At 49.5% G+C, this 22,716-nt stretch overlaps 1 protein-coding gene across 6 annotated transcripts in view; it reads left to right on the forward strand.

Moving 5' to 3' along the window:
* NT5M (5',3'-nucleotidase, mitochondrial) overlaps window positions 1–22,716 on the forward strand; it is a 41,558-nt gene that overhangs the window by 2,386 nt on the left and 16,456 nt on the right. For all 6 annotated transcript variants that reach the window (XM_055386020.2, XM_055386022.2, XM_055386024.2 and 3 more), the window contains exons 2-3: window positions 847–947; window positions 17,475–17,535. In XM_055386020.2, the coding sequence (XP_055241995.1) occupies window positions 847–947; window positions 17,475–17,535 (162 nt within the window). The remainder of the gene's footprint in view (window positions 1–846; window positions 948–17,474; window positions 17,536–22,716) is intronic.

The following is a 22,716-nucleotide window of genomic DNA, read 5'->3' on the forward strand; positions in this document are numbered from 1 at the left end:
TGCTCATAGGCCGAGATGTGTCTCCCCTCTGGTTGTCACTTTCCCCTTGCCTGACCCTAGAAAAGGTGCTGCATTCTGGCCCTGCAGCAGAACAGGGGAAGGAGAAAGGCAGCGGGGGTTGGGGAGTGGGGAGGAGAGGGTTGGTGTTGGGGGTTCTCCTCCCAGCTCAGCTGCTGTTTTGCTGTGTGACATCAGGTGGATCTCTTCCCCGTTCTGAGCCTCAGTTTTCTGACATGTAAAATGAGGGTCTACATTTTTGCTTTGCAACTCTAAAAGCAGCAGAATCCTTTTTTTAAAAATGTACTTATTGGCACCTCAACATATAAAACCGATAAAAGCAGAGCTCTTCTGGTTAATGTGGGGAGGATCCTCGAGCTCCCTGAATTGTCCTTTTACCCTGTCTCCCCCTCCCCCTTGTCCCTCATGGCACCTTAAAGATCTCTGAGTCCCTCCAGTTCTCAAGTTTAAGGACTCTACTACCATGGTAAGAGCTGGTCCAGCCTCAGTTTCCACAATGCTTTTGGCCACTCGAATCCAGCCTAGCAAGCACGCAGTTCCTGATGATTGGCCTCAGGTCCCAGAGAGCTCCAGCAGGTGTAGGAGTCCATGGGCCTGACACCTTAGCTGGTCTCTGCTGGATCCCGACGAAGTCAGGTCCTTTCTGGAAAGGGGTTCGAAGTCCACATACTCTCTGCATTACCCCCAGGAAATACGTCCTTGGGTGTGTGTGTGGGGAAGTGAGAGGAATGCAGAACCACTCCCCCTATAGCCTGGCCATACTCCCCAAGATGAGGGCAGTAAGGTGCTGAGGACCCTGGAAGTAACTTGCTTTTCTCAACTTCTCAGGAGAAGGCCATCAGCATTTGGGAGTCAAAGAATTTCTTTTTTGAACTGGAGCCTCTGCCAGGGGCCGTGGAAGCTGTCAAGGAGATGGCCAGCCTACAAAAGTAAGTTTGTCCTCCCAGCCCCTCAGTAAGTTTGTCTGAGCAGCCACTCAGCCCTGTACCTCCTTCCTGCTTCTTCCCTCCTCTGCCTTCTCCTTTCTCTCTCCTTGGCCCTGCGCAAGGCTGCACTTGCCTCGTCACTGCTGAGCCTGGGGAAAGCCACCAAATACAATGATCTTGGTTTGTAGGCTGTGATGTTTTGATCCAGGAACTTGAGGAAATACCCAGTTTAATTTGATCTGGTTCCCTGGGTGTTCAAAGCTCATTTATTCAATGCCCGGACGTGGTGGCTCATGCCTGTAATCCCAGCACTTTGGGAGGCTGAGGCGGGCGGATCACCTGAGGTCGGGAGTTTGAGACCAGCCTGACCAACATGGAGAAACCCCATCTCTACTAAAAATAAAAAAATTAGCCGGGCATGGTGGCACATGCCTGTAATCCCAGCTACTCAGGAGGCTGAGGCAGGAGAAACGCTTGAACCCGGGAGGTGGAGGTTGTGGTGAGCCGAGATCGCGCCATTGCACTCCAGCCTGGGCAAGAAGAGCGAAACTCCATCTCAAAGCTCACTTATTCAGCAAATAACTCAGAACTGACTGTGCTAGATACTGCAGACCCCAGTGTTTCAGCAATGAGCAAAGTATAGTCCTTGCCCTCATGGAGCTTCCAGTCCAGACAGAGCAGACATTAAAGAATCACAAAATGGCCGGGCACGGTGGCTCACGCCTGTAATCCCAGCACTTTGAGAGGCCGAGGCAGGTGGATCACCTGAGGTGAGGAGTTCGAGACCAGCCTGGCCAAGATGATGAAACCTTATCTCCGCCGGGCACGGTGGCTCACGCCTGTAATCCTAGCACTTTGGGAGGCTGAGGCAGGTGGATTGCCTGAACTCAGGAGTTCGAGACCAGCCTGGCCAACATGATGAAACCCTGCCTCAGCCAGGTACGGTGGTTCACGCCTGTAATCCTAGCACTTTGGGAGGCTGAGGCAGGTGGATTGCCTGAACTCAGGAGTTCGAGACCAGCCTGGGTAGCATGGTGAAACCCCGTCTCTACTAAAATACAAAAACTTAGCTGGGCGTGGCGGCATGCACATGTAGTCCCAGTTACTTGGGAGGCTGAGGCAGGATAATTGTTTGAACCCAGGAGGCAGAGGTTGCACGGTGAGCCAAGATCGCGCCACTACACTCTAGCCTAGGCGACAGAGCGAGATTCTGCCTCCAAAAAAAAAAGAAACCCTGTCTCTACTAAAAATACAAACAATTAGCTGGGTGTGGTGGTGGGCGCCTGTAATCCCAGCTACTTAGGAGGCTGAAGCAGGAGAATCGCTTGAGCCCAGGAAGTGGAGGTTGCAGTGAGCTGAGATCGCTCCATTGCACTCTAGCCTGGGCAACAAGAGTGAAACTCTGTCTCAAAAAAAGAATCACAAAGTGAAGACACTTGCAGATTGTCCAAAGAGCTGAAGGAAAAGAGGTTCAGCGGGAAACCTCATTTAGAAAAAGTGTTTAAGGAAAGAGAAGTAGTATTGCTTGAGATATTTCTGTTTTGTTCTGGTGAAGTGAGTAGTTTTATGGACTGAAGCCCCCACTCAGTGACCTGTTGACAATTACAGAGGATGTGCTTCCCTGAGAGATTTTTAAAAACAGCCTTATTGACATATAATAATGACATACCAGCTGGGCGCCGTGGCTCATGCCTACAATCCCAGCACTTTGGGAGGTCGAGGCGGGCGGATCAAGAGGTCAGGAGTTCAAGACCAGCCTGGCCAACATGGTGAAACCCCATCTCTACTAAAAATACAAAAATTAGCTGGACGTAGGGGCGGGTGCCTGTAATCCCAGCTACTCGGGAAGCTGAGGCAGGAGAATCTCTTGAACCTGGGAGGCGGAGGTTGCAGTGAGCCGAGATTGCACCATTGCACTCCAGCCTGGGCAACAGAGTGAAACTCTGTCTCAAAAAAAAAAAAAAAAAAAAAGAGACATACCATGCAGTCCACCCATTTGAAGTATATAATCCAGTGGTTTTACAAAACCATCCACAAAGTTGTGCAACCATCATCATATCCGCTTCAGAGCTTTTTCATCATCCCCAAAAGAAACCCTGTACCCATCAGCAGTCACTCCCATTCCTGTGCTCCCTGCCAGCCCCTGGCAACCACTAATCTACTTTCTGTCTTTAGGAATTTGCCTATTCTGGGGATTTCATGTAAATGGCATCATATAATATGTGGTCTTTTGGGTCTGGCTTCTTTCATTTAGCACATGTTTTCAAGGTTCATTCATGTTGCAGCATCTATCAATACTTATTATTTTTATGGCTGAATGATATTCCAGCCATTGGATATGTATGGATCTAATGTATGGACTACATATATTGATCCATTTATCAGTTGATAGATGTTTGGGCAGTTTTCACTTTTGGGCTATTGGGAATAGTGCTGCTGTGAACATTCGTGTAAATATTTGTTTGAATCTTGTTTTCAATTCTTTTTCTTTCTTTCTTTTTTTTTTTTTTTGAGACAGGGTCTTGCCCTATCTCAAAAAGGCTGGAGTGCAGTGGCATGATGATGGCTTACTGCAGCCTTTACCGCCTGGACTCAAATGATCCTCCTGCGTCAGCCTCTAGAGTAGCTGTGACCACAGATGCACACTGCTACACCCAGCTAATTTTTCATTTTTTGTAGAGGTAGGATCTACCTATGTTGCCTAGGCTGGTCTCAAACTCCTAGGCTCAAGCAGTTCTCGTGCCTCAGCCTCCAAAAGTGCTGGGATTACAGATGTTTTCAATTCTTTTGAGAATATACCTAGGAACGGAATTGTTAGGCCATAGGATAATTCTATGTTTGACATTTTGAGGAACTGTCAAACTATTTTCCAAAGCAATTGTACCATTGCACATTTCCCACTAGCATCATATGAAGGTTCCAGTTTCTCCACATCTTTGTCAACACTTGTTAATTTCTGTTTTACTTTAGCCATCCTTGTGGGTGTGAAGTGATTTTGTGAATTTTGGTTTGCATTTCTCTGATGGCTAATGATGCTCAAGCATCTTTTTTTTTTTTTTTTTTGAGACAGAGTTTTTGAGACAGAGTTGCTTACCTTGGGTCAGCAATGGCTTCTTCATATGACACAAAAATGCAAGTGACAAAAGAGAAATACACAAAAATTGGACTACACCAAAAGTAAAAACTTTTGTGGTTTTTTTTTTTTTTTTTTTTTTGAGACGGGGTCTCACTCTTTTGCCCAGGCTGGAGTGCAGTGGCACAATCTTGGCTCACTGCAACCTCTCCCTCCTGGGTTCATGCCATTCTCCTGCCTCAGCCTCCCGAGTAGCTGGGACTACAGGCACCCACCACCATACCTGGCTAATTTTTTGTATTTTTAGTAGAGACGGGGCTTCACCATGTTAGCCAGGATGGTCTTGATCTCCTGACCTCATGTTCCACCCTCCTCAGCCTCCCAAAGTGCTGGGATTAGAGGCGTGAGCCACCTCGCCCGGCCTAATTTTTGTGTTTCTAAGGACAAAATTAAGAAAGTGAAATGAAAGTCTACAGAATGAGGGAATATATTTGTAAATCATGCATCTGATAAGAGACTTGTGTCTAGAATATATAAAGAACTCTTACAAGTTAACAATGAAAAAAAGCCAGGCACAGTGGCTTATGCCTGTAATCTAAGCAGAAAGCCAAGGCAGGAGGATCACTTGAGGCCAGCAGTTCAAGACCAGCTGGGGCAACATAGTGAGACCCTGTCTCTACAAAAAATACAAAAATGTAGTGTTATACCCAAAAGTAAGTTATCCTGTGCCTGACCTTGTCCAAAAGCTAACAGTAAAAAAAGACAAACCAATTGAAAACCTCAACAAAGGATTGAATGAACATTTCTTTAAAGAAAATTTAGAATGTCCAATAAGCACATAAAAAGATGCTTGAGGCCAGGTGTGGTGGCTTAGGCCTGTAATCTCAGCACTTGGCAGGCCGAGGCAGGCAGATCACTTGAGCTCAGGAATTTGAGCCCAGTCTGGCCAACATGGGGAGACCCTGCCTCCACTAAAAATACAACAAAAATAGCCAGGCATAGTGGTGCGTGCCTGTGATCCCAGCTACTTGGGAAGCTGAAGTGGGAGGATCACTTGAACCTCAGGGGGGTGGAGAGAGTGGGGGGAGGGGGAGGGTTTGCAGTGAGCCAAGTTCACACCACTGCACTCCAGCCTAGGTGACAGAGCGAGACCCTGTCTAAAAAGAAAAAGATTCGGCTGAGCACAGTGGCTCATGCCTCTTATCCCAGCACTTTGGGAGGCCAAGGCAGGCGGATCACCTGAGGTCAGGAGTTCAAGATCAGCCTGGCCAACATGGTGAAACCCCATCTCTACTAAAAATACAAAAAATACAAAGATTTGCCCCTGTGTTTTCTTTAAGAGTTTTAGTTTTGGGCCGGGTGCGGTGGCTCACGCTTGTAATCCCAGCACTTTGGGAGGCCGAGGCGGGTGGATCATGAGGTCAGGAGATCGAGACCATCCTGGCTAACATGGTGAAACCCCGTCTCTACTAAAAATACAAAAAAAATTAGCTGGGTGTGGTGGCGGGCGCCTGTAGTCCCAGCTACTCAGGAGGCTGAGGCAGGAGAATCGCGTGAACCTGGGAGGCGGAGCTTGCAGTGAGCCAAGATTGCGCCACTGGACTCTAGCCTGGGCCAACAGAGTGAGACTCTGTCTCAAAAAAAAAAAAGAGTTTTAGTTTTAGCTCTTCCATTTAGGCCTATGATCCATTTTGAGTTAATTTTTGTATATGGTGTGAGGTAGGGGGTCAAACTTAATTCTTTTGCATGTACATATCTTGTTGTCCCAGTTTCATTTATTGAAAAGACTACTTTTTTCCCACTGTATTGTATTCACACTCTTGCTGAGAATTAATTGAGCATCAAGATAAGGATTTATTTCTAGACTTAGATAACTTTTATTGGCCACATTTTTGCTTGAATTTAGCAACCTGAATGACAAATCAAATGTAAGGTATGATTTGGCCTTCATTGTGTCATATAAATGCCTCTAAAAATTGTCAACTTTTAAAGTTCTAATATGATAAATAGGTGTCAGAGAAACACAAAATACAGAGTTTGAGTTGAATCGTAGACCTTATTTGGTAGTAATTTATCTGGATGTGAGTCCAAGTCCTGCAGAGTAGTGAATTTTATTCTGGGTTATGGTATGAACTTGATGTAGTGTGTTCCTGTAGCAAGAGTCTGAGAGGCAAAGAATATGTGTACAGCATTCACACTTAAGCTTTCAAAACCCTGCTTGTGGCCTGGATCAGCATGTGCTGACCTGCAGCCACATGACTGTGTCCTGGGGAGCTGCAGGGCACAGTGGTTTGGAGAGGGGTTCTGGACATTGGCTGCCCAGGCTCACATCCTCACTTCCCCAGAATCTCATTCCCAGATGTCAGGCAAGTTATTAAACTTTCTGGGTTTCAGTAAAATGGAGATAAGGAGAAAGTCCTCAGTATATGTGCCTGGCACATAGCAGGTGCTCAGCAAATGCTAGCTGCTGCTGTTGCCGCTCTGTAAGATTTAATAGGCATATCGCAAGAAAGGCATCCTTAAGCCACCATGGTATGGGAAACAATGGATTAGATTGGCTTCTTCACCGTAGTACTTTTCAGAGCTTTTAACTGCTTGTGTGCTTTGTGACACTGCATTGGGGTAGTAAGGGATGCAGCTTTCTTCAAAAGTATTCTAGCGGCCAGGCACGGTGGCTCACACCTGTAATCCCAGCACTTTGGGAGGCCAAGGTGGGCAGATCACCTGAGGTCAGGAGTTCGAGGCCAGCCTGAAAAACATGGAGAAACCCCGTCTCTACTAAAAATACAAACAAATTAGCCAGGCGTGGTGGTGCATGCCTGTAATCCCAGCTACTCGGGAGGCTGAGGCAGGAGAATTGCTTGAACCTGGGAGGTGGAGGCTGCGGTGAGCCAAGATCGCGCCATTGTACTCCAGCCTGGGCAACAAGAGTGAAACTCCATCTAAAAAAAAAAAAAAAAAAAAAAAAGTATTCTAGCCTGGGTGGGGTTTGGTAGCTCATGCCTGTAATCCCATCACTTTGGGAGACTGAGGCAGAAAATCACTTGAGCCCAGGAGTTTGAGACCAGCCTGGGCAACACAGCAAGCTCCTGTCTCTACTAAAAAAAAATAATAATAATAAGAAGAAGCCAGGCATGCTGACCTGTCCCTATAGTCCTAGCTACTTGGGAAGCTGAGGCAGGAGGATCACTTGAGCCCAGGAATTCAAGGCTTCAGTGAGCTATGATCACACCATGTACTCCTACCTGAGCAACAGAGCAAGACCCTGTCTCTTAAAAGATATTCTAGGCCGGGTGCTGGCTCACGCCTGTAATCCCAGCACTTTGGGAGGCTGAGGTGGGCGGATCACCTGAGGTCAGGAGTTCGAGACCGGCCTGACCAACATGGGGAAACCCTGTCTCTACTAAAAATAAAAAATTAGCTGGGTGTGGTGGGCGTCGTGGGGCATGCCTGTAATCCCAGCTACTCAGGAGGCTGAGGCAGGAGAATCGCTTGAACCCCTGGAGGCGGAGGTTATGGTGAGCCGAGATTGCACCATTGCACTCCAGCCTGGGTAAAAAGAGTGAAAATCTGTCTCAAAAAAAAAAAAAACAAAAACCAAAAAAGGTATTCTAGCCTGGAACATTTTTTCATAGCTTCTCGATTACTACCTTTGCAGAAATTCCCGTTTGGGAATGCAAATCTAGACCATACCCAGTGGTCCTTTATCTCCATTTGGCTCTTAACTTGGTAGAAGATTCCTATGGTCAGTTTGTGCCCAGTATCTAGACAAAGCGAAGGGACTCGTCAGTAACTGAGTGGATAACTGTGTATCTGGTGCTGAAGTGGGCACTCTGAGTACAAGAGATATGGGCCCAGCAGCAGAGACCAAGGCTGATCAGTCACCCTCATGACTATTTATCCAGCATCTGCTGCATGCTCAGCCTCATCCCAGGGGCTGCGGGGACACAAATAGGTAAGAGAGTTCTTACCTTCAAAGAGTTCCCTGGTAAACAGACGTTGGAACATAGATCTCAAAGTAATCGTGGCGTTGGGGCTCAGGCAGGCAGGCAGGAACTGCTTCTCCCCGGGAGGCCGCACCATTGTGCTGCCATCTTGAGGAATGAAAAGGAACCTGCCGGGTAGTGAAGGGCAAGGGGACTCCAGGTAGGAGGGGAACAGTTGAGCAGACGCCCAGGGGACTCTCCTGAGATGGCCTCTGTGGCACGTCCTGCCCTGTTCCAGCAGCTCTGCGCGTGAGATAGGGCTTCCCTGGGCAGAGCCTCAGGTTCTGAGGAGCTTGGTTTGGAATATCTTCAGGGGTGACGATTCTTTTTATTGTTCGGGAATATATGAATATATTCTTTTTTTTTTTTTTTTTTTTTTGAGATGGAGTCTCGCTCTGTCATCCAGGCTGGAGTGCAGTGGTGCGATCTCAGCTCACTACAACCTCCGCCTCCCGGGTTCAAGTGATTCTCCTGCCTCAGCCTCTGGAGTACCTGGGATTACGGGCGCCCGCCACCACGCCCGGCTAATTTTTTGTATTTTTAGTAAAGACGGGGTTTCACCACGTTGGTCAGGCTGGTGTTTAACTCCTGACCTCAGGTGGTCCACCCACCTCGGCTTCCCAAAGTGCTAGGATTACAGGCGTGAGCCACCGTGCCCGGCCGAATATATTCTTATAAAAGACTCCAATAGCATGAGCGTTTGTGAAAATGTGTCAGTTGACCTCTCTCCCTGCATATACCCACCTTGGCCCACTCTTCTTGCTCTAGTTAAGAATTTGGTGTGTATGCTTCCAGACCTTTTGAAGTGCACCCCCCTACATATTTAAATATAGATTTACAAATTTATATGCTCCACCCAGCAGTCAGAGTGATATTTTTTAAACCAAATTCAGATGATGTTAGCCCCACTGAAAGCCCTCTGCTGGCTTCATCTTGTGGTAAAATCCCGCTGTCCCTTGGCCAGGCTGGGAAGGCTGTCTGCCATCTGACCCTGCCTTCCTTTCCAACCTCTGTCTTCCTCTGCTCCTGTCACGCTGGCTTCTTTCCTGCCCCTTGGATGTGCCACACGTGTTTCTGGTCTTAGGACCTTTGTTCTTGTTGCATCTTCCTGGAATGTTTCTGCCCTAGTTCTTTACACAGCTAGATTGTTTTTCTCTTTCAAACTGAGAACCTTGCATGTTGCCTCCTCACAGAGGCCTTCCCTGACCACTGCAGCTGAGGTCTCTGCCCTCCCCTCCTGGTCGTTCTGTCCCATGACCCTGAGTGTGTACTCTAAGCTGAAATTGCATGTCTGTGTCTGTCCCTTCCTCTTTCGAGTGTCAGCTCCCTGAGGTCAGGGATTGTCTTGGTTCTGGCTCTATTCTCAGTTCCCAGAATGATGCCTGGCACATCACACACTCAAAATATTTGCCAAATGATTAACTTCATGTGCATAATCCCACAGTAATTGTTGATTAAAAAATTTTTTTTTTAACAATTTTGGAGGAAACCACTCATTTAGAAGGATAAGAACTTAAACCTGATTTTAACATGGTGCTCACTGTTGTGAAGCCTAGAGTAAGAGGCAGTTTATTCATGGGTTCATTAAACAGATACATTTTACGACTTAATATGCACCCAGTACTATGCTAGCACTGGGGATATATATGTAAATAACACACCTAAGGTTTCCAGTTTCAGGGCAGGTCTCACAGCAGGGAAGATGACAACATATAAACTAAAATGATTTCCAACTGTGATAAGCTTAGTGAAGGAACTAAACAAGGGGCTGTGCTGCAGAGGAAACAGGGAAGGGGCTGCTTTGGGTAGGATGGGAAGCTGGCTCTAGGGAGCTGAGAATTGACATCAGACCTGAAGAGTAAGAATGAACGGGCCAGTGAAGAGTCGGGACAGGCCTTGCAGGCCAGGAGAGGAGCAGGTGCCAATGCCTGAGCTGGGCCAGGCCTTTGTTTGTCTGAGTAACATAAAGGAACTGGACAGCTGGCACTGGAACTTAGGAAGCATGTTGGGGGCGGCGGGGGTGGGTGGAGGGTGAAGTTGAAGAGAGATTGATGTGATCTAACTTAGGTTTTTTTTTTTTTGAGACAGTCTCGCTCCATCACCCAGGCTAGAGTGCAGCGGTGTGATCCCAGCTCACTGCAAGCTCCGCCTCCCAGGTTCATGCTGTTCTGCCTCAGCCTCCTAAGTAGCTGGGACTACAGGCATCTGCCACCACGCCCGGCTAATTTTTTTTTTTTGTATTTTTTAGTAGAGATGGCGTTTCACCATGTTAGCCAGAATGGTCTCGATCTCCTGACCTTGTGATCAGCTCGCCTCGGCCTCCCAAAGTGCTGGGATTACAGGCATGAGCCACCGTGCCCGGCCTTTTTTTTTTTTTTTTTTTTTTAATGAGACAGAATCTCACTCTGTGCCCCAGGCTGTAGTGTAGTGGTGCCATCTTGGCTCACTACTACAACCTCTATCTCCCGGGTAAAAGCAGTTATCCTGTTTCAGCCTCCCAAGTAGCTGGGACTACAGGTGTTTGCCACCATGCCTGGCTAATTTCTGTGTTTTTAGTGAAGACAGGTTTTCACCATGTTGGCCAGGCTGGTCTTGACCTCTTAACCGCTTGACTTCCTGACACCTTGGCCTCCCAAAGTGCTGGAATTACATGTGTGAGCCACCGTGCCCAGCTGTAACTTAGGTTTTCATTTATTTATTTATTTATTCGAGACAGAGTTTCACTCTTGTCATCCAGGCTGGAGTGCAATGGCATGATCTTGGCTCACTGCAACCTCTGCCTCCCGGGTTCAAGCGATTCTCCTGCCTCAGCCTCCTGAGTAGCTGGGATTACAGGCGCCCGCCACCACACCTGGCTAGTTTTTGTATTTTTATTAGAGATGGAGTTTCACCATGTTGGCCAGGCTGGTCTTGAACTCCTAACCTTGGGTGATCAGCCCTCCTTGGCCTCCCGAAGTGCTGGGATTACAGAAGTGAGCCACCGTGCCCAGCCATAACTTAGGGTTTTGTTTTTTGTTTTGTTTTGTTTTGTTTTTGGTTTTTTTTGAGATGGAGTCTCGCTCTGTTGCCCAGGCTGGAATGCAGTGGCGCGATCTCAGCTCACTGCAACCTCTGCCTCCCGGGTTAAGCGATTCTCCTGCCTCAGCCTCCAGAGTAGCTGGGACTATAGGCGCATGCTACCACGCCTGGCTAATTTTTTGTATTTTTAGTAGAGACAGCATTTCACCCTGTTAGCCTGGATGGTCTCGATCTCCTGACCTCATGATCCACCCGCCTCGGCCTCCGAAAGTGCTGGGATTACAGGCATGAGCCACCGTGCCTGGCCATAACTTAGGTTTTTGTTTTTGTTTTTGTTTTTTTTTTGAGACAGAGTCTCGCTCTGTCGCCCAGGCTGGAGTGCTGTGGCATGATCTCGGCTCACTGCAAGCTCCACCTCCTGGGTTCACACCATTCTCCTGCCTCAGCCTCCCGAGTAGCTGAGACTACAGGTGCCTGCCACCATGCCCCGCTAATTTTTTGTATTTTTAGTAGAGACAGGGTTTCACCATATTAGCCAGGTTAGTCTCGATCTCCTGACCTCGTGATCTGCCCACCTCGGCCTCCCAAAGTGCTGGGATTACAGGCGTGAGCCACTGCTCCCGGCCAATTTAGGTTTTTAAAATGTGGATTTGGGGCAATGAATTTGGATAGACATTTTTCCAATGAAGATATACAGATGGCCAGTAACTACCTGAAAACATCATCAGTCATTAGGGAAATGCAAGTCAAAACCACAAGGAGGAGCTGGGTGAGTGGCGCTCACCTGTGCTCCCAGCTTACTCAGAAGGCTGAGAAGGGCAACAGAAGGCTGGAAGGCCAGCCTGGGCAACATAGAGTGAGACAGTCCCTAAAAAAACCACAATTCACAATTGTGGGTGTGATTATAAAATAGTGCAGCCAGTGTGGAAAAACACCTTGAAAAACATTTCCTCCAAATGTTAGGCTGGGCATGGTGGCTCACGCCTGTTATCCCAGCACTTTGGAAGGCCAAGGAGGGTGAATCACCTGAGGTCAAGAGTTTGAGACCAGCCTGGCCAACATGATGAAACCCTGTCTACTAAAAATTCAAAAATTAGCTAGGCATGGTGGCAGGCACCTGTAATCCCAGCTCTTGGGAGACTGAGGCAGGAGAATCGCTTGAACCCAGGAGGTGGAGGTTGCAGTGAGCTGAGATCATGCCACTGCACTCCAGCCTAGGTGACAGAGTGAGACTCCATGATCAAAAAAAAAAAAAAAAAAGACATAGAATCACTGTATGAGTCAGCAATTCAACTCATAGGTATATACCTAACGGAATTGAAAGCAGGTATTCAAACAAATACTAGTACCCGAATGTCCCAGCAACACTATTCACAGCAACCCCAAGTATCCACTAAGTGATGGATGGATATTTAAAATGTGACGTAGCCACACAATGGAATATGTTTCAGCTATAAAAAGGAATGACTGCCGGGCATGGTGGTTCATGCCTGTAATCCCAGCACTTTGGGAGGCTGAGGTGGACAGATTGCCTGAGCTCAGGAGTTTGAAACCAGCCAGCGCAACACGGCGAAACCCCGTCTCTACTAAAAATACAAAAAGAATTAGCCAGGCTTGGTGGCAGGCACCTGTAATCCCAGCTACTTGGGAGGCTGACGCAGGAGAATCACTTGAACTGGGGAAACGAGAGGTTGCAGTGAGTCTAGATTGTGCCACTGAACTCCAGCCTGGGTAACAAAGCGAGACTCTGTCTCAAAAAAAAAAAAAAAAAAAAAAAAAGTCTGGGCGCAGTGGCTCAAGTGTGTAATCCCAGCATTTTGGGAGGCTGAGGGGGGTGGATCATCTGAGGTCCGGAGTTTGAGACCAGCCTTACCAACATGGAGAAACTCTGTCTCTACTAAAAATACAAAATTAGCCGGACGTGGTGGTACATACCTGTAATCCCAGCTACTCGGAAGGCTGAGGCAGGAGAATCCCTTGAACCTGGGAAGCGGAGGTTGCAGTGAGCCAAGATCACGCCATTGCACTCCAGCCTGGGCAACAAGAGCAGAACTCCGTCTCAAAAAAAAAAAAAAAAAAAAAGGAATGACCTACCCATTCATGTGGCAACATGAATGAACCTTGAAAACGTGATACTGAGTGAAAGAAGCGAGACACAGAAGGCCACGTATTGTAGGATTCTATTTATGTGAAATATTGGGGGGCGGGCGTGGTGGCTCACCCCTGTAATCCCAGTGCTTTGGGAGGCCGAGGCAGGTGGATCACCAGAGGTCAGGAGTTCGAGACCAGCCTGGGCAACATGGTGAAACACCATCTCTACTAAAAATACAAAAATTAGCTGAGCGTGTTGGTGGGTGCCTGTAATCCCAGCTGCTTGGGGGGAGGCTGAGGTAGAAGAATTGCTTGAACCCGCGAGGCAGAGGTTGCAGTGAGCTGAGATCGAGCTACTGCACTCCAGCCTGGGCAAGAGTGAGACCTTGTCTTAGAAAAAAAAAAAAAAATTCTGAACAAGAGGCAAATCCTTAGAGCTAGGCAGCCCCTGGTTCCCCGGGCTGTGGGGAGGAGCCATGGGAATGACTGCTTAATGGGAATGGGGCTTCTTTTTGGGGTGATGGAAGTGTCTTTAAATTTGATTGTGGTGATGGCTGTAAAACCCTGTAAATATACTAACATTTATTTAATTATACACTTAAAATAGATGAATATTAGGATATATGAATTCTATCTCAGTAAAACTTTTAAGAAATGTTTACTCAAACATTTAAAAATTTAGGACAAACTATTGATACATTTATTTAACAATTAGGACACACTGTTGATACATTTATTTAACAATATGGGCGAATATCAGAATAGTTTTGCTGGATGAAAGAAGCCAGGCAAAACAGAGTATAGACTATACTTTCTTTTATGTAACATTCTAGAAAATACTATCCAATCTGTACTGATGGAAAGTAGATGGGTGGTTGCCTGGGGCCCCAGGGGCAGGGAGGGACGGGAGGGACAGCTGGGAGAGATAACAAAGGAGAACCTTTGGGGGTGGCAGGCGTGTTTATTTCTTGATTGTGGTGATCTGGGTTTCCCATGTGTGCCTTTTACTTTTTTAAAATATTTCTTTCTTTCTTTCTTTCTTTTGAGACGGAGTCTCGCTCTGTCGCCAGGCTGGAGTGCAGTGGTGTGATCTTGGCTCACTGCAACCTCTACCTTTTGGATTCAAGTGATTCTTCTGCCTCAGCCTCCCGAGTAGCTGGGACTACAGGTGCTCATCACCACGTCCGGCTATTTTTCTATTTTTAGTAGAGACAGGGTTTCACCGTGTTGGCCAGGCTGGTCTTGAACTCCTGACCTCAGGTGATCTGCTTGCCTTGGCCACTGAAAGTGCTGGGATTACAGGTGTGAGCCACCACGCCCAGCCTCCCGTGTATGTCTTTATGTTCAAATTTATTGAATTGTACCCTTTTAATGTGTGCAGTTTATTGCATGTTGATTATTATATTATTTATACCTCTGTAAAGCTGTTTAAAAAGAGTCAGTCTGGATGCTGGGTGGAAATGGCTTGGAGGGGTGAGAACTGGAAGTTGAAGAGTCAGTGGAGGTGGTTGCAGCCGCTCAGTGGGAGATGACTCAGTTTGACTGGGGTGAGGTCTGTGGAGAGAGGTGGGTAGATGACGTGTGCTTTGGCGGGACCCATAATACCTGGGGATGGATCTGATATTGGGGGTGGAATAAAGGTAGGAAAAATAGGTGATTTTTAGGTGTTTTGCTTGAGCAGAGCTCCGTCTTTATCATCTCTGTTTATCTAAAATAGACTAGGAACTGAGGGAAGACTCGGGGAGAGACATGCTTTAGGAGTAGGGGATCACGTTTCCCACGTTGGAAATCCCGTGTGAGGTGTGTGAGGCGTCCAGGTGGGTGGAAACTTGGTGCTGGGAGAGGTTGGGACGCATCAGCACACACATGGTGTTTAAAGCAGGAGTGCAGGCTGAGAGCCCCCGAGGGCCTAGACCCAACCTGGAGCGGTCAGGAGAGGAGTAGACGGGGAGTCTGGGCTGGGTGGCTGGCGAGGATCAGGAGGCCAGGAGCACAGGCTAGGACCCAGGATAGGGGAGCCCAGGAGAGCTGGCATGGCCAGCTGGGCTGAGTACCTGTGGGTGAGGATGGTGAGATGGGCATTGGACAGAGGGACACGAGAGTCTTTGGTGACAAGGAGCAATTTCTGTGGAGTGAAGGGGCAGGCCCAGTCTAGAGTGGATTGAAGCAGGAGCAGGAGGCGAGGGAGTGGGGTCGGTAGGTGGAGGCAGCTTGTCGGGGACATTCTGCTTCGAAGGGAGCAGCTGGAGTGTGGGGGTCAAGGCTGTGTGTGTATATATCTAAGGCGGGAGGTGCCAGCACACGTTTGAATGAGGAGTCATGGAGGAGGATAGCAAGCGGGCATTCAGGAGGTGCCAGCACGTGTTTGAATGAGGAGTCATGGAGGAGGATAGCAAGCGGGCATTCGGGAGGTGCCAGCACGCATTTGAATGAGGTTCATGGAGGAGGATAGCAAGCGGGCATTTGGGAGGTTCCAGCACACGTTTGAATAAGGATTGTGGAGAAGGATAGCAAGCGGGTATTGCAGGGCATAGTGTCTGTGAAGGGCAGAGGGGGAGGATCCAGGGCACAGGTGGAGCCCAGGAGAGGGGAGTGGTGTGGCTTCCTCCTGTGCAGCAGGAAGGGAGGAAGAAGTGAGCCCGGCGGCAGGTGAGTCTCCAGATCCATGATGAGATGGGCTTGGAGTCTCACCCACAAGAAGGTTGAGGAAATGGGGCGGGTGTGTCCTGGCTGTGCCCAAAGCACCAGAGAGGGCATTGAAGAGAGCTGCCAGGCAGCTGCAGGCCCTGGCTTGGTGTCAGGAATTGAAGGTGAAACAAGTCCAACTGATGATGTGAATTTTCTTCTCCGGCAACATTCAGTTGCTTGGGTGCAGGTGGGAGCAGTGGGATAGCTGGGCTCCTTCAGGGCCTGGCGAGACAGGCCTGGGTAGAGGATGAGAAGCACAAGCAGAGGATGACAGCGAAGGCTGGGCCCCAGCTGGATGAAGGCAGGCTGCTAAGCTGGGACAAGGAGGGTGTCTCCACGAGGCTGAAGAGTTGAGTACAGAATGAGAGAATGCATTTGCTGAAGCGTCGTGGGTGGTGGCCAGGGAGGCAAAGCCTGGGACGAGGTTTCGGGGGGAAGTGATTCCAAGCTCCGGGGGTGACACTAGGAGAGGTATTGGAGGTTGGGTGTTTGGAGGTGGAGAGGAAGTTGTTTGGAGGTGGGGAGGGTTAGGAACTGAGCGACAAGGTGTTGGATCTGTACCTATGCACACACATATATGTGGACATGTGTGTGTCAAGTCACTGAGGATGGTGATAGAGCAGGAGTGGAGAGGATGGCGAGCCAGCGAGTGAGGTGCATAAGGGACAGTAACTGGCAATGGTAGGTAACAGTGGGTAGGAAGGGCTCTAGGGGTGTGCTGTCGAGTGTGGGCATTGGCATCAGGGATTTGGAAGGAGCAGTGGAGAAGGCAGACACTGCCCTCACCTGCCATCTCTGAAGTCTGTGGGGGATGAGGAAGAGGCAGCTGTCACTCAGAGGCGAGTTGGGGAGGTGCTTCCTTCGTGTGAGGCCAGTTTTGGTTGGGGCAGGAGTGAGGATGCTGGGGAGAGGCTGAGTCTTTAGGAGAGGGGATGGCGTGGTTGGTGGAAGTAGTGCCAAGTATCAGGTAATGAGAGGGCACATCCTGTGCCCAGGGACCCGGGAGTCTCACCTCTGCCTGTTGAGGGACGCGTTTGCCAGAGAGAAAGCGTCAGCAAAGTGCCATCTTCCAGAGGCTCAGCAAGACGTGCAGGAGGCACAGGCTCCAGTGGCGAACGCCAGCCTCATGAGGGTGTTTGGGACCAGGTGGCTCCATTAGTGAGGGCTGGGGCCCTGTGGGCATGAGGGCGCAGGCACCTGGGAGGCCATTTGGGTCAGCTCTCCCGCGGAGCTACGACCTTGGGGATGTGGCGCTCCTCACGCGGAGCCAAGCCAAGGCCAAGCCTGTGTTTCAGGAACTTGATCACTGCAGGGCTTAGCCTGGCATGGAGTAGGCTCCTTCTCTGTGTTCTCCAGGCCAGGGGACTTGCATGCCAGAATCCTTCTTCCTCATAGATTTCTCGACTTACCACTCTGCATTGCAGGAGGCCCTCCAGTCAGATGTCCAGCCCAGAGCTGGCTGCCTGTGGCTGGGTAGGGTCACGTGGCTGCCCAGGGCCATGGGATAGGCCGACACCTCTGGTGTGGATATAGTACAGGGGAGTGGGTCTCCCACAGCAGGGGAAGGGTTCAGACTCAGAGGGTCCAGCCCTGTGAAGGCAGGGCAGGTGGTGAAGGCCTCAGGGTGGTGAAGTCATGGGGCTGCAGGCTCAACCTCCTTTCTCTTGTTGACAGCACTGATGTCTTCATCTGCACAAGCCCCATCAAGATGTTCAAGTACTGTCCCTATGAGAAGGTAAGGCGTGCGTCTGCTCAGCTGAGCCCTTACCCCATGCATCACAGGTGAGGGGTACGGGGCTCAGCCTGCCTGTGGAAAGGGGATGGACCCTCACAGCACTCCCCCACCTCTGTGACAGCGGCTTCTGCTCCCCAAGGACCTCTCCAGCCTGAGGCTCTAGATGGGGCCTCTTATGACGCAGGTTCTCCAGGAAGGGTGCCTGTCACTGTGTCAGGTTAGCCTGGCCCAGAACAGGCCTTTGAAGGGTGAGAACCATGCCTGGGGAGGGCCTGAAGGCACGTGGATGCATTAACATGAAAAGTCTTAAAAAGGTGAGGTGGGTAAAGTTCATTTTGCTGTATACTCACTTTATTATCTTTATTGAAAAGAATTAGAGTTGCATGAAATTGAGACCTTTCTGGAAATTGGGAACTTGCAGTTGCCAAACCCAGAGGAAAGGTCTGTGGCCCTGGAGGAGGGCACTCGTGCCGGAGGGGTCAGGGCCGGCCCTCCCTGGAGACGTCAGAGCAGCTCTTCCCAAGCTGAGGAAGGCAAGATCTTCAGTCCAGAGCCCCTCCTGCTCTGGGGGCGTCAAACCTTCAGGCATGAGTTCTTTCATGTTCTTCACACGACCTTTCCTCTCTGGATTCCCATTTTTTTTGAGACAGAGTTTTGCTCTTGTTGTTGCACAGGCTGGAGTGCAATGGCACGATCCTGGCTCACTGCCAAGATCACTGGGTTCAAGCGATTCTCCTGTCTCAGCCTCCTGAGTAGCTGGGATTACAAGTGCCTACCACCACATCCAGGTAATTTTTTTTGTATTTTTAGTAGACACGGGGTTTTGCCATGTTGGCCAGGCTGGTCTCGAACTCCTGAGCTCAGGTGATGTGCCTGCCTCGGCCTCCCAACGTGCTGGGATTATAGGCGTGAGCCACCGTGCCTGGCCTGGATTCCATATTTAAATGAAATTCATGGTCAGGCGCGGTGGCTCACGCCTGTAATCCCAGAACTCTGGGAGGCTGATGCAGGTGGGTCACCTGAGGCTGGGAGTTGAAGACCAGCCTGGCCATCATGGTGAAACCCCGTCTCTATTAAAAATACGAAAATCAACTGGGTGTAGTGGTTCATGCCTGTAGTCCCAGCTACTTGGGAGGCTGAGGCATGAGAATTGCTTGAACCTGGGAGGTGGAGGTTGCAGTGAGCCAAGATCGTGCCACTGCACTCCAGCCTGGGTGACAGAGCGAGACTGTCCCCCCACAAAAAAACTTAATTTAAAAAAAAAAAAGAAATTCACACATTCAGCCAACATAGCGTGCCCTCTATGTGCTCAGTGGGAATCACACTTGCTGAACAGTTGCTCTGGCATTATGTGGGTGCTTGGTGCCCACTGTTTCATCATGTCCTCATGACACCTTGTTCCCTAGTTACCCTGACATCCCTCATGTTTTTAGAGAGTGGGTCTTGTTCTGTCACCCAGGCTGGAGTGCAGTGGCCACTCACAGGTGCCATCCCAGCTCACTGCAGCCTCGAACTCCTGGGCTCAAGTGATCCTCCCACCTCAGCCTCTTGAGTAGCTGGGAACACAGGCGCGCACCACACACCACCATGGCTGGCCTTCGCTGACCCCCTTTTAACACGCTAGGAGCATGAGTTCACTTATACTTAGGAGAGAGGAGTAGCTTACCTGCAGCCAGTCAATGTGGATTCAGAGTGTGGGCCAGGCCCACTGTTTCAGGTCGAGCAGTGATCCCAAAGTGAGTCCTCAGACCAGAGTCAGCGTCCCTTGGAGACTCCTTAGGAGTGGACATTTTTCAGCCCCACCCTACACCTTCTGAATCAGACACTCTGGGAGTAGCAATGTGGGTCTGACGAGCCCGCCAGGTGATTCTCATACACCCTCAAGTTTAAGGATTGCGGGACTGGAGTCACTATTTCAGCTGGAGTTTCACTGGGTGGCCACGGTGGTTGACCAGCAGTTGTGGGAGTGAGATGAACGACGTGGCCTCATTCATCCGTTCCTGGGGATTTAGATACTGTCTTTGTGCCAGCTGTCCCGCCTGTGTTGCCTCGGCCCGGGACTGCCCTCTGAGCTCCAGACACTCAGACCCGATGTATCTGTCCCTGGGGTGCTGGTTTCCTTGTGCGTGGCAGTGCTGTCTGGTGGCCTCAGGTCGGAAATCAGGGGCCGTGCTGATGTCTTCCTCTAAGCCCTCACTTCCAGCCTGTTGGTGAGTCCCATGTCCCATGGGACCGATTTCAAAAACACGCCTGGCACCTGTCTGCTTCTGTCTCTTCTCATTGCCAGCACCTTGGCATTTACTCCCAGTACAGCTGACAGGGCCTCCTAAACTGGCTGCTCCTTTCAGTTCCATGCAGGCTGACAAGGCCCTCACAGAGCAGATCGTGGCAGCTCCTGACTTGAAACCTCTGAATGGTTTCCCTTTAAAAACCACATACACCCTCCTGAGCATGACCTGCAGGGCCTGCCTGCCTCTCCACCCACTGTGCCCCCTTCTCTGTGTGCTTCTCCAGCAGCTTTTGGCTTGGAATGTTCTCCTCCCACCACCAGGTCTGGTGCCTTCTTGTCCACGAGGTCTCGGCCCAGAAGTCTCCCCACATTTCGTGACCGTCATATTGAAGTGTATTCTTTCTCCATCTTGTTTTTTGGATAACACTTCCCACCACTTGAAATGGGTTTGTGTTTTCGTCTGTGGCTTGTTCTTGATCCGTCTCCCGACTGGGCTGGGACCTGTGCAGGCTGGGCTCTCACCCTCCTGCCCACTGTCAAGCCCAGCACCCAGCGCAGGGTGGCACACTGGGAGGACTCAGCGTTTGTTGTTAAATGAGTAGATTCATTTGTCCAACAGAGAGTTATTAAACACCTGTGAGTACAGTGCTTGCCATTCATTTGACACCTTTGATACGCCAGGCAATGTCCCTTTATTCTCACTTTTGAGGTTTACAACAGCTGCCTGTGAAACAAGAAAACTCTTCTGATTTGACAGATGAAGAAACTGAGGCTCAGAGGGATGAGGCAGCTCATTTACCAGGTCTGACACTTGGCCAGCCAGTGAGGCCTGCTCCGGGTCTGCCTGTCGAGAGCCTGTGCCCACCGCCAGTGTGTTCCCCTGGAGGTAGCCTGCATTCACTGGAGAGGATTTGGAAACAGCACATATTTAAGAGGAAAGGGATGTCAGGACCCCAGTCACAGTAACATCAACAGGCTGTGGCTCACTTGAACAAAGGCAGGACTGATTAGAAGGATATTGCCTTGCTCAGGGAATCAAAGGGAAGCCCGAGGAAGCAGGCCTGAGGCCGTAGGGGCAGAGCCCGCAGACCGTCTCTCCAGCAAACAGCCCAAGACGCTGGAGCACCCTTTCTCCATCCTTGGGTTTCATTGCCCAAGATTCCTAGTCCCCAGGAGAGGGAGGCCCATCAGCTGAGCTTGGGTCCCACACCCAGCCCTGGGTGCCCTGATGGACTGTCCTAAAAGGCTGCAGTTGGTGGCAGAGGCATGGCTTCCCAGAGGAGTTGAGAGGCTGTTGCCAGAAGAAGGGTCACACTCATGGTGGATGTCCTGATCAAACTAAACGAAAGAGCAAAGGCAACAAGAATCCACATCTACAATCCCACCACCTGGAGAGAGATGCTGTTAGCACTTTGATCTGGTTCTTTCTAGTTTTTTGTGGGGGAGTAGGGGAGACAGGGTCTCACTATGTCACCCAGGCTGGAGTGCAGTGGTGCGATCTCGGCTTAACTGCAACATCCACCTCCCAAGTTCAAGTGATTCCCCTGCCTCAGCCTCCTTAGTAGTTGGGATTACAGGTGCGCGCCACCACACCCGGCTAATTTTTTTTGTATTTTTAGTAGAAACAGGGTTTCATCATGTTGGCCAGGCTGGTCTCTAGCTCCTGACCTCATGATCCACCCATCTTGTCCTCCCAGAGTGCTAGGATTACAGGTGAGCCACCGCACCCAGCCCTCGTTTTTCTTTGATGTGTATTAAATATAATACATGTATTTTAACAAAGCTTTCATCCAACATAGTTATCCTTTTCTGCTTATTAATATATTTTTAGCCTTTTTTCTGTCATCAAACACTTCAGAAACATGATTTTTTTTTTTTTTTTTTTTTGTGAGACAGGGTCCAGCTCTGTGGCCCAGACTGAAGTGCAGTGACACGATCTTGGCTCACTGCAACCTCTGCCTCCTGAGTTTAAGTGATTCTCGTGCCTCAGCCTCCCAAGCAGCTGGGACAAGTGTGTGTCACCATGCCTGGCTAATTTTTTATATTTTTGTTTTGTTTTGTTTGAGACAGAGTCCCGCTCTGTCACCCAAGCTGGAGTGCAGTGGTGCAATCTCAGCTCACTTCAACCTCCACCTCCCGGGTTCAAGTGATTATCCTGCCCCAGCCTCCTAAGTAGCTGGGATTACAGGTGCGTGCCACCATGACCAGCTAATTTTTGTATTTTTAGTAGAGACAGGGTTTCACTATGTTGGTCAGGCTGGTCTCAAACTCCTGACCTTGTGATCCACCTGCCTCGGTCTCCCAAATGCTGGGATTACAGGCTTGAGCCACCACGCCCGGCCAATTTTTTGTATTTTTAATAGAGATGGGGTTTCACCATGTTGGCCAGGCTGGTCTCAAACTCCTAGCCTCAAAGTAGTCTGCCCACCTCGGTCTCCCAAAGTGCTGGGATTACAGGTGTGAGCCACCATGCCCAGCCAGAAACATGATTGTTAATAGCTGAAGACGTCTAGTGAGTAAGCCTTTGTATGGTCATGTTCTTAGGGTGAATTCCAAGAAATACAATTCCTGGGTCACGCGAGGAAAGGTAGGGTTCGGGTATATATCACACAGAAATTTGTATTCATTTCCACTGTACCAGCCGTGGGCAGGGTACTTTCCTCCTGCCAGGGGCTAGGCTGGACCACATAGGGTCAGTCAATAGAGGAAGCAGGCCATTGAACAAACACATGAAGACAGGAAAGTGCGCAGCAGATTTGAGGAATTCAGGGTGAATTTTGTTGGCCAGTGGCTACAGGGGCTGATTGGGAGCGGGGTTGGGCCAGGTGAAATGGATTAGTTTATACAAATCTCCCAGCTGTCCTCATGGTTTAGCCACACCACCACCTTTAACCCTAGAACTAAGACAAGGGGAGAAGTGCGGGTGAGAAGTGAGTAAGGTGAAGGTTGCT

The sequence above is a fragment of the Gorilla gorilla genome, chromosome 4 (genome assembly GCF_029281585.2).
Source record: "Gorilla gorilla gorilla isolate KB3781 chromosome 4, NHGRI_mGorGor1-v2.1_pri, whole genome shotgun sequence".
NCBI classification, from domain to species: Eukaryota; Metazoa; Chordata; class Mammalia; order Primates; family Hominidae; genus Gorilla; species Gorilla gorilla.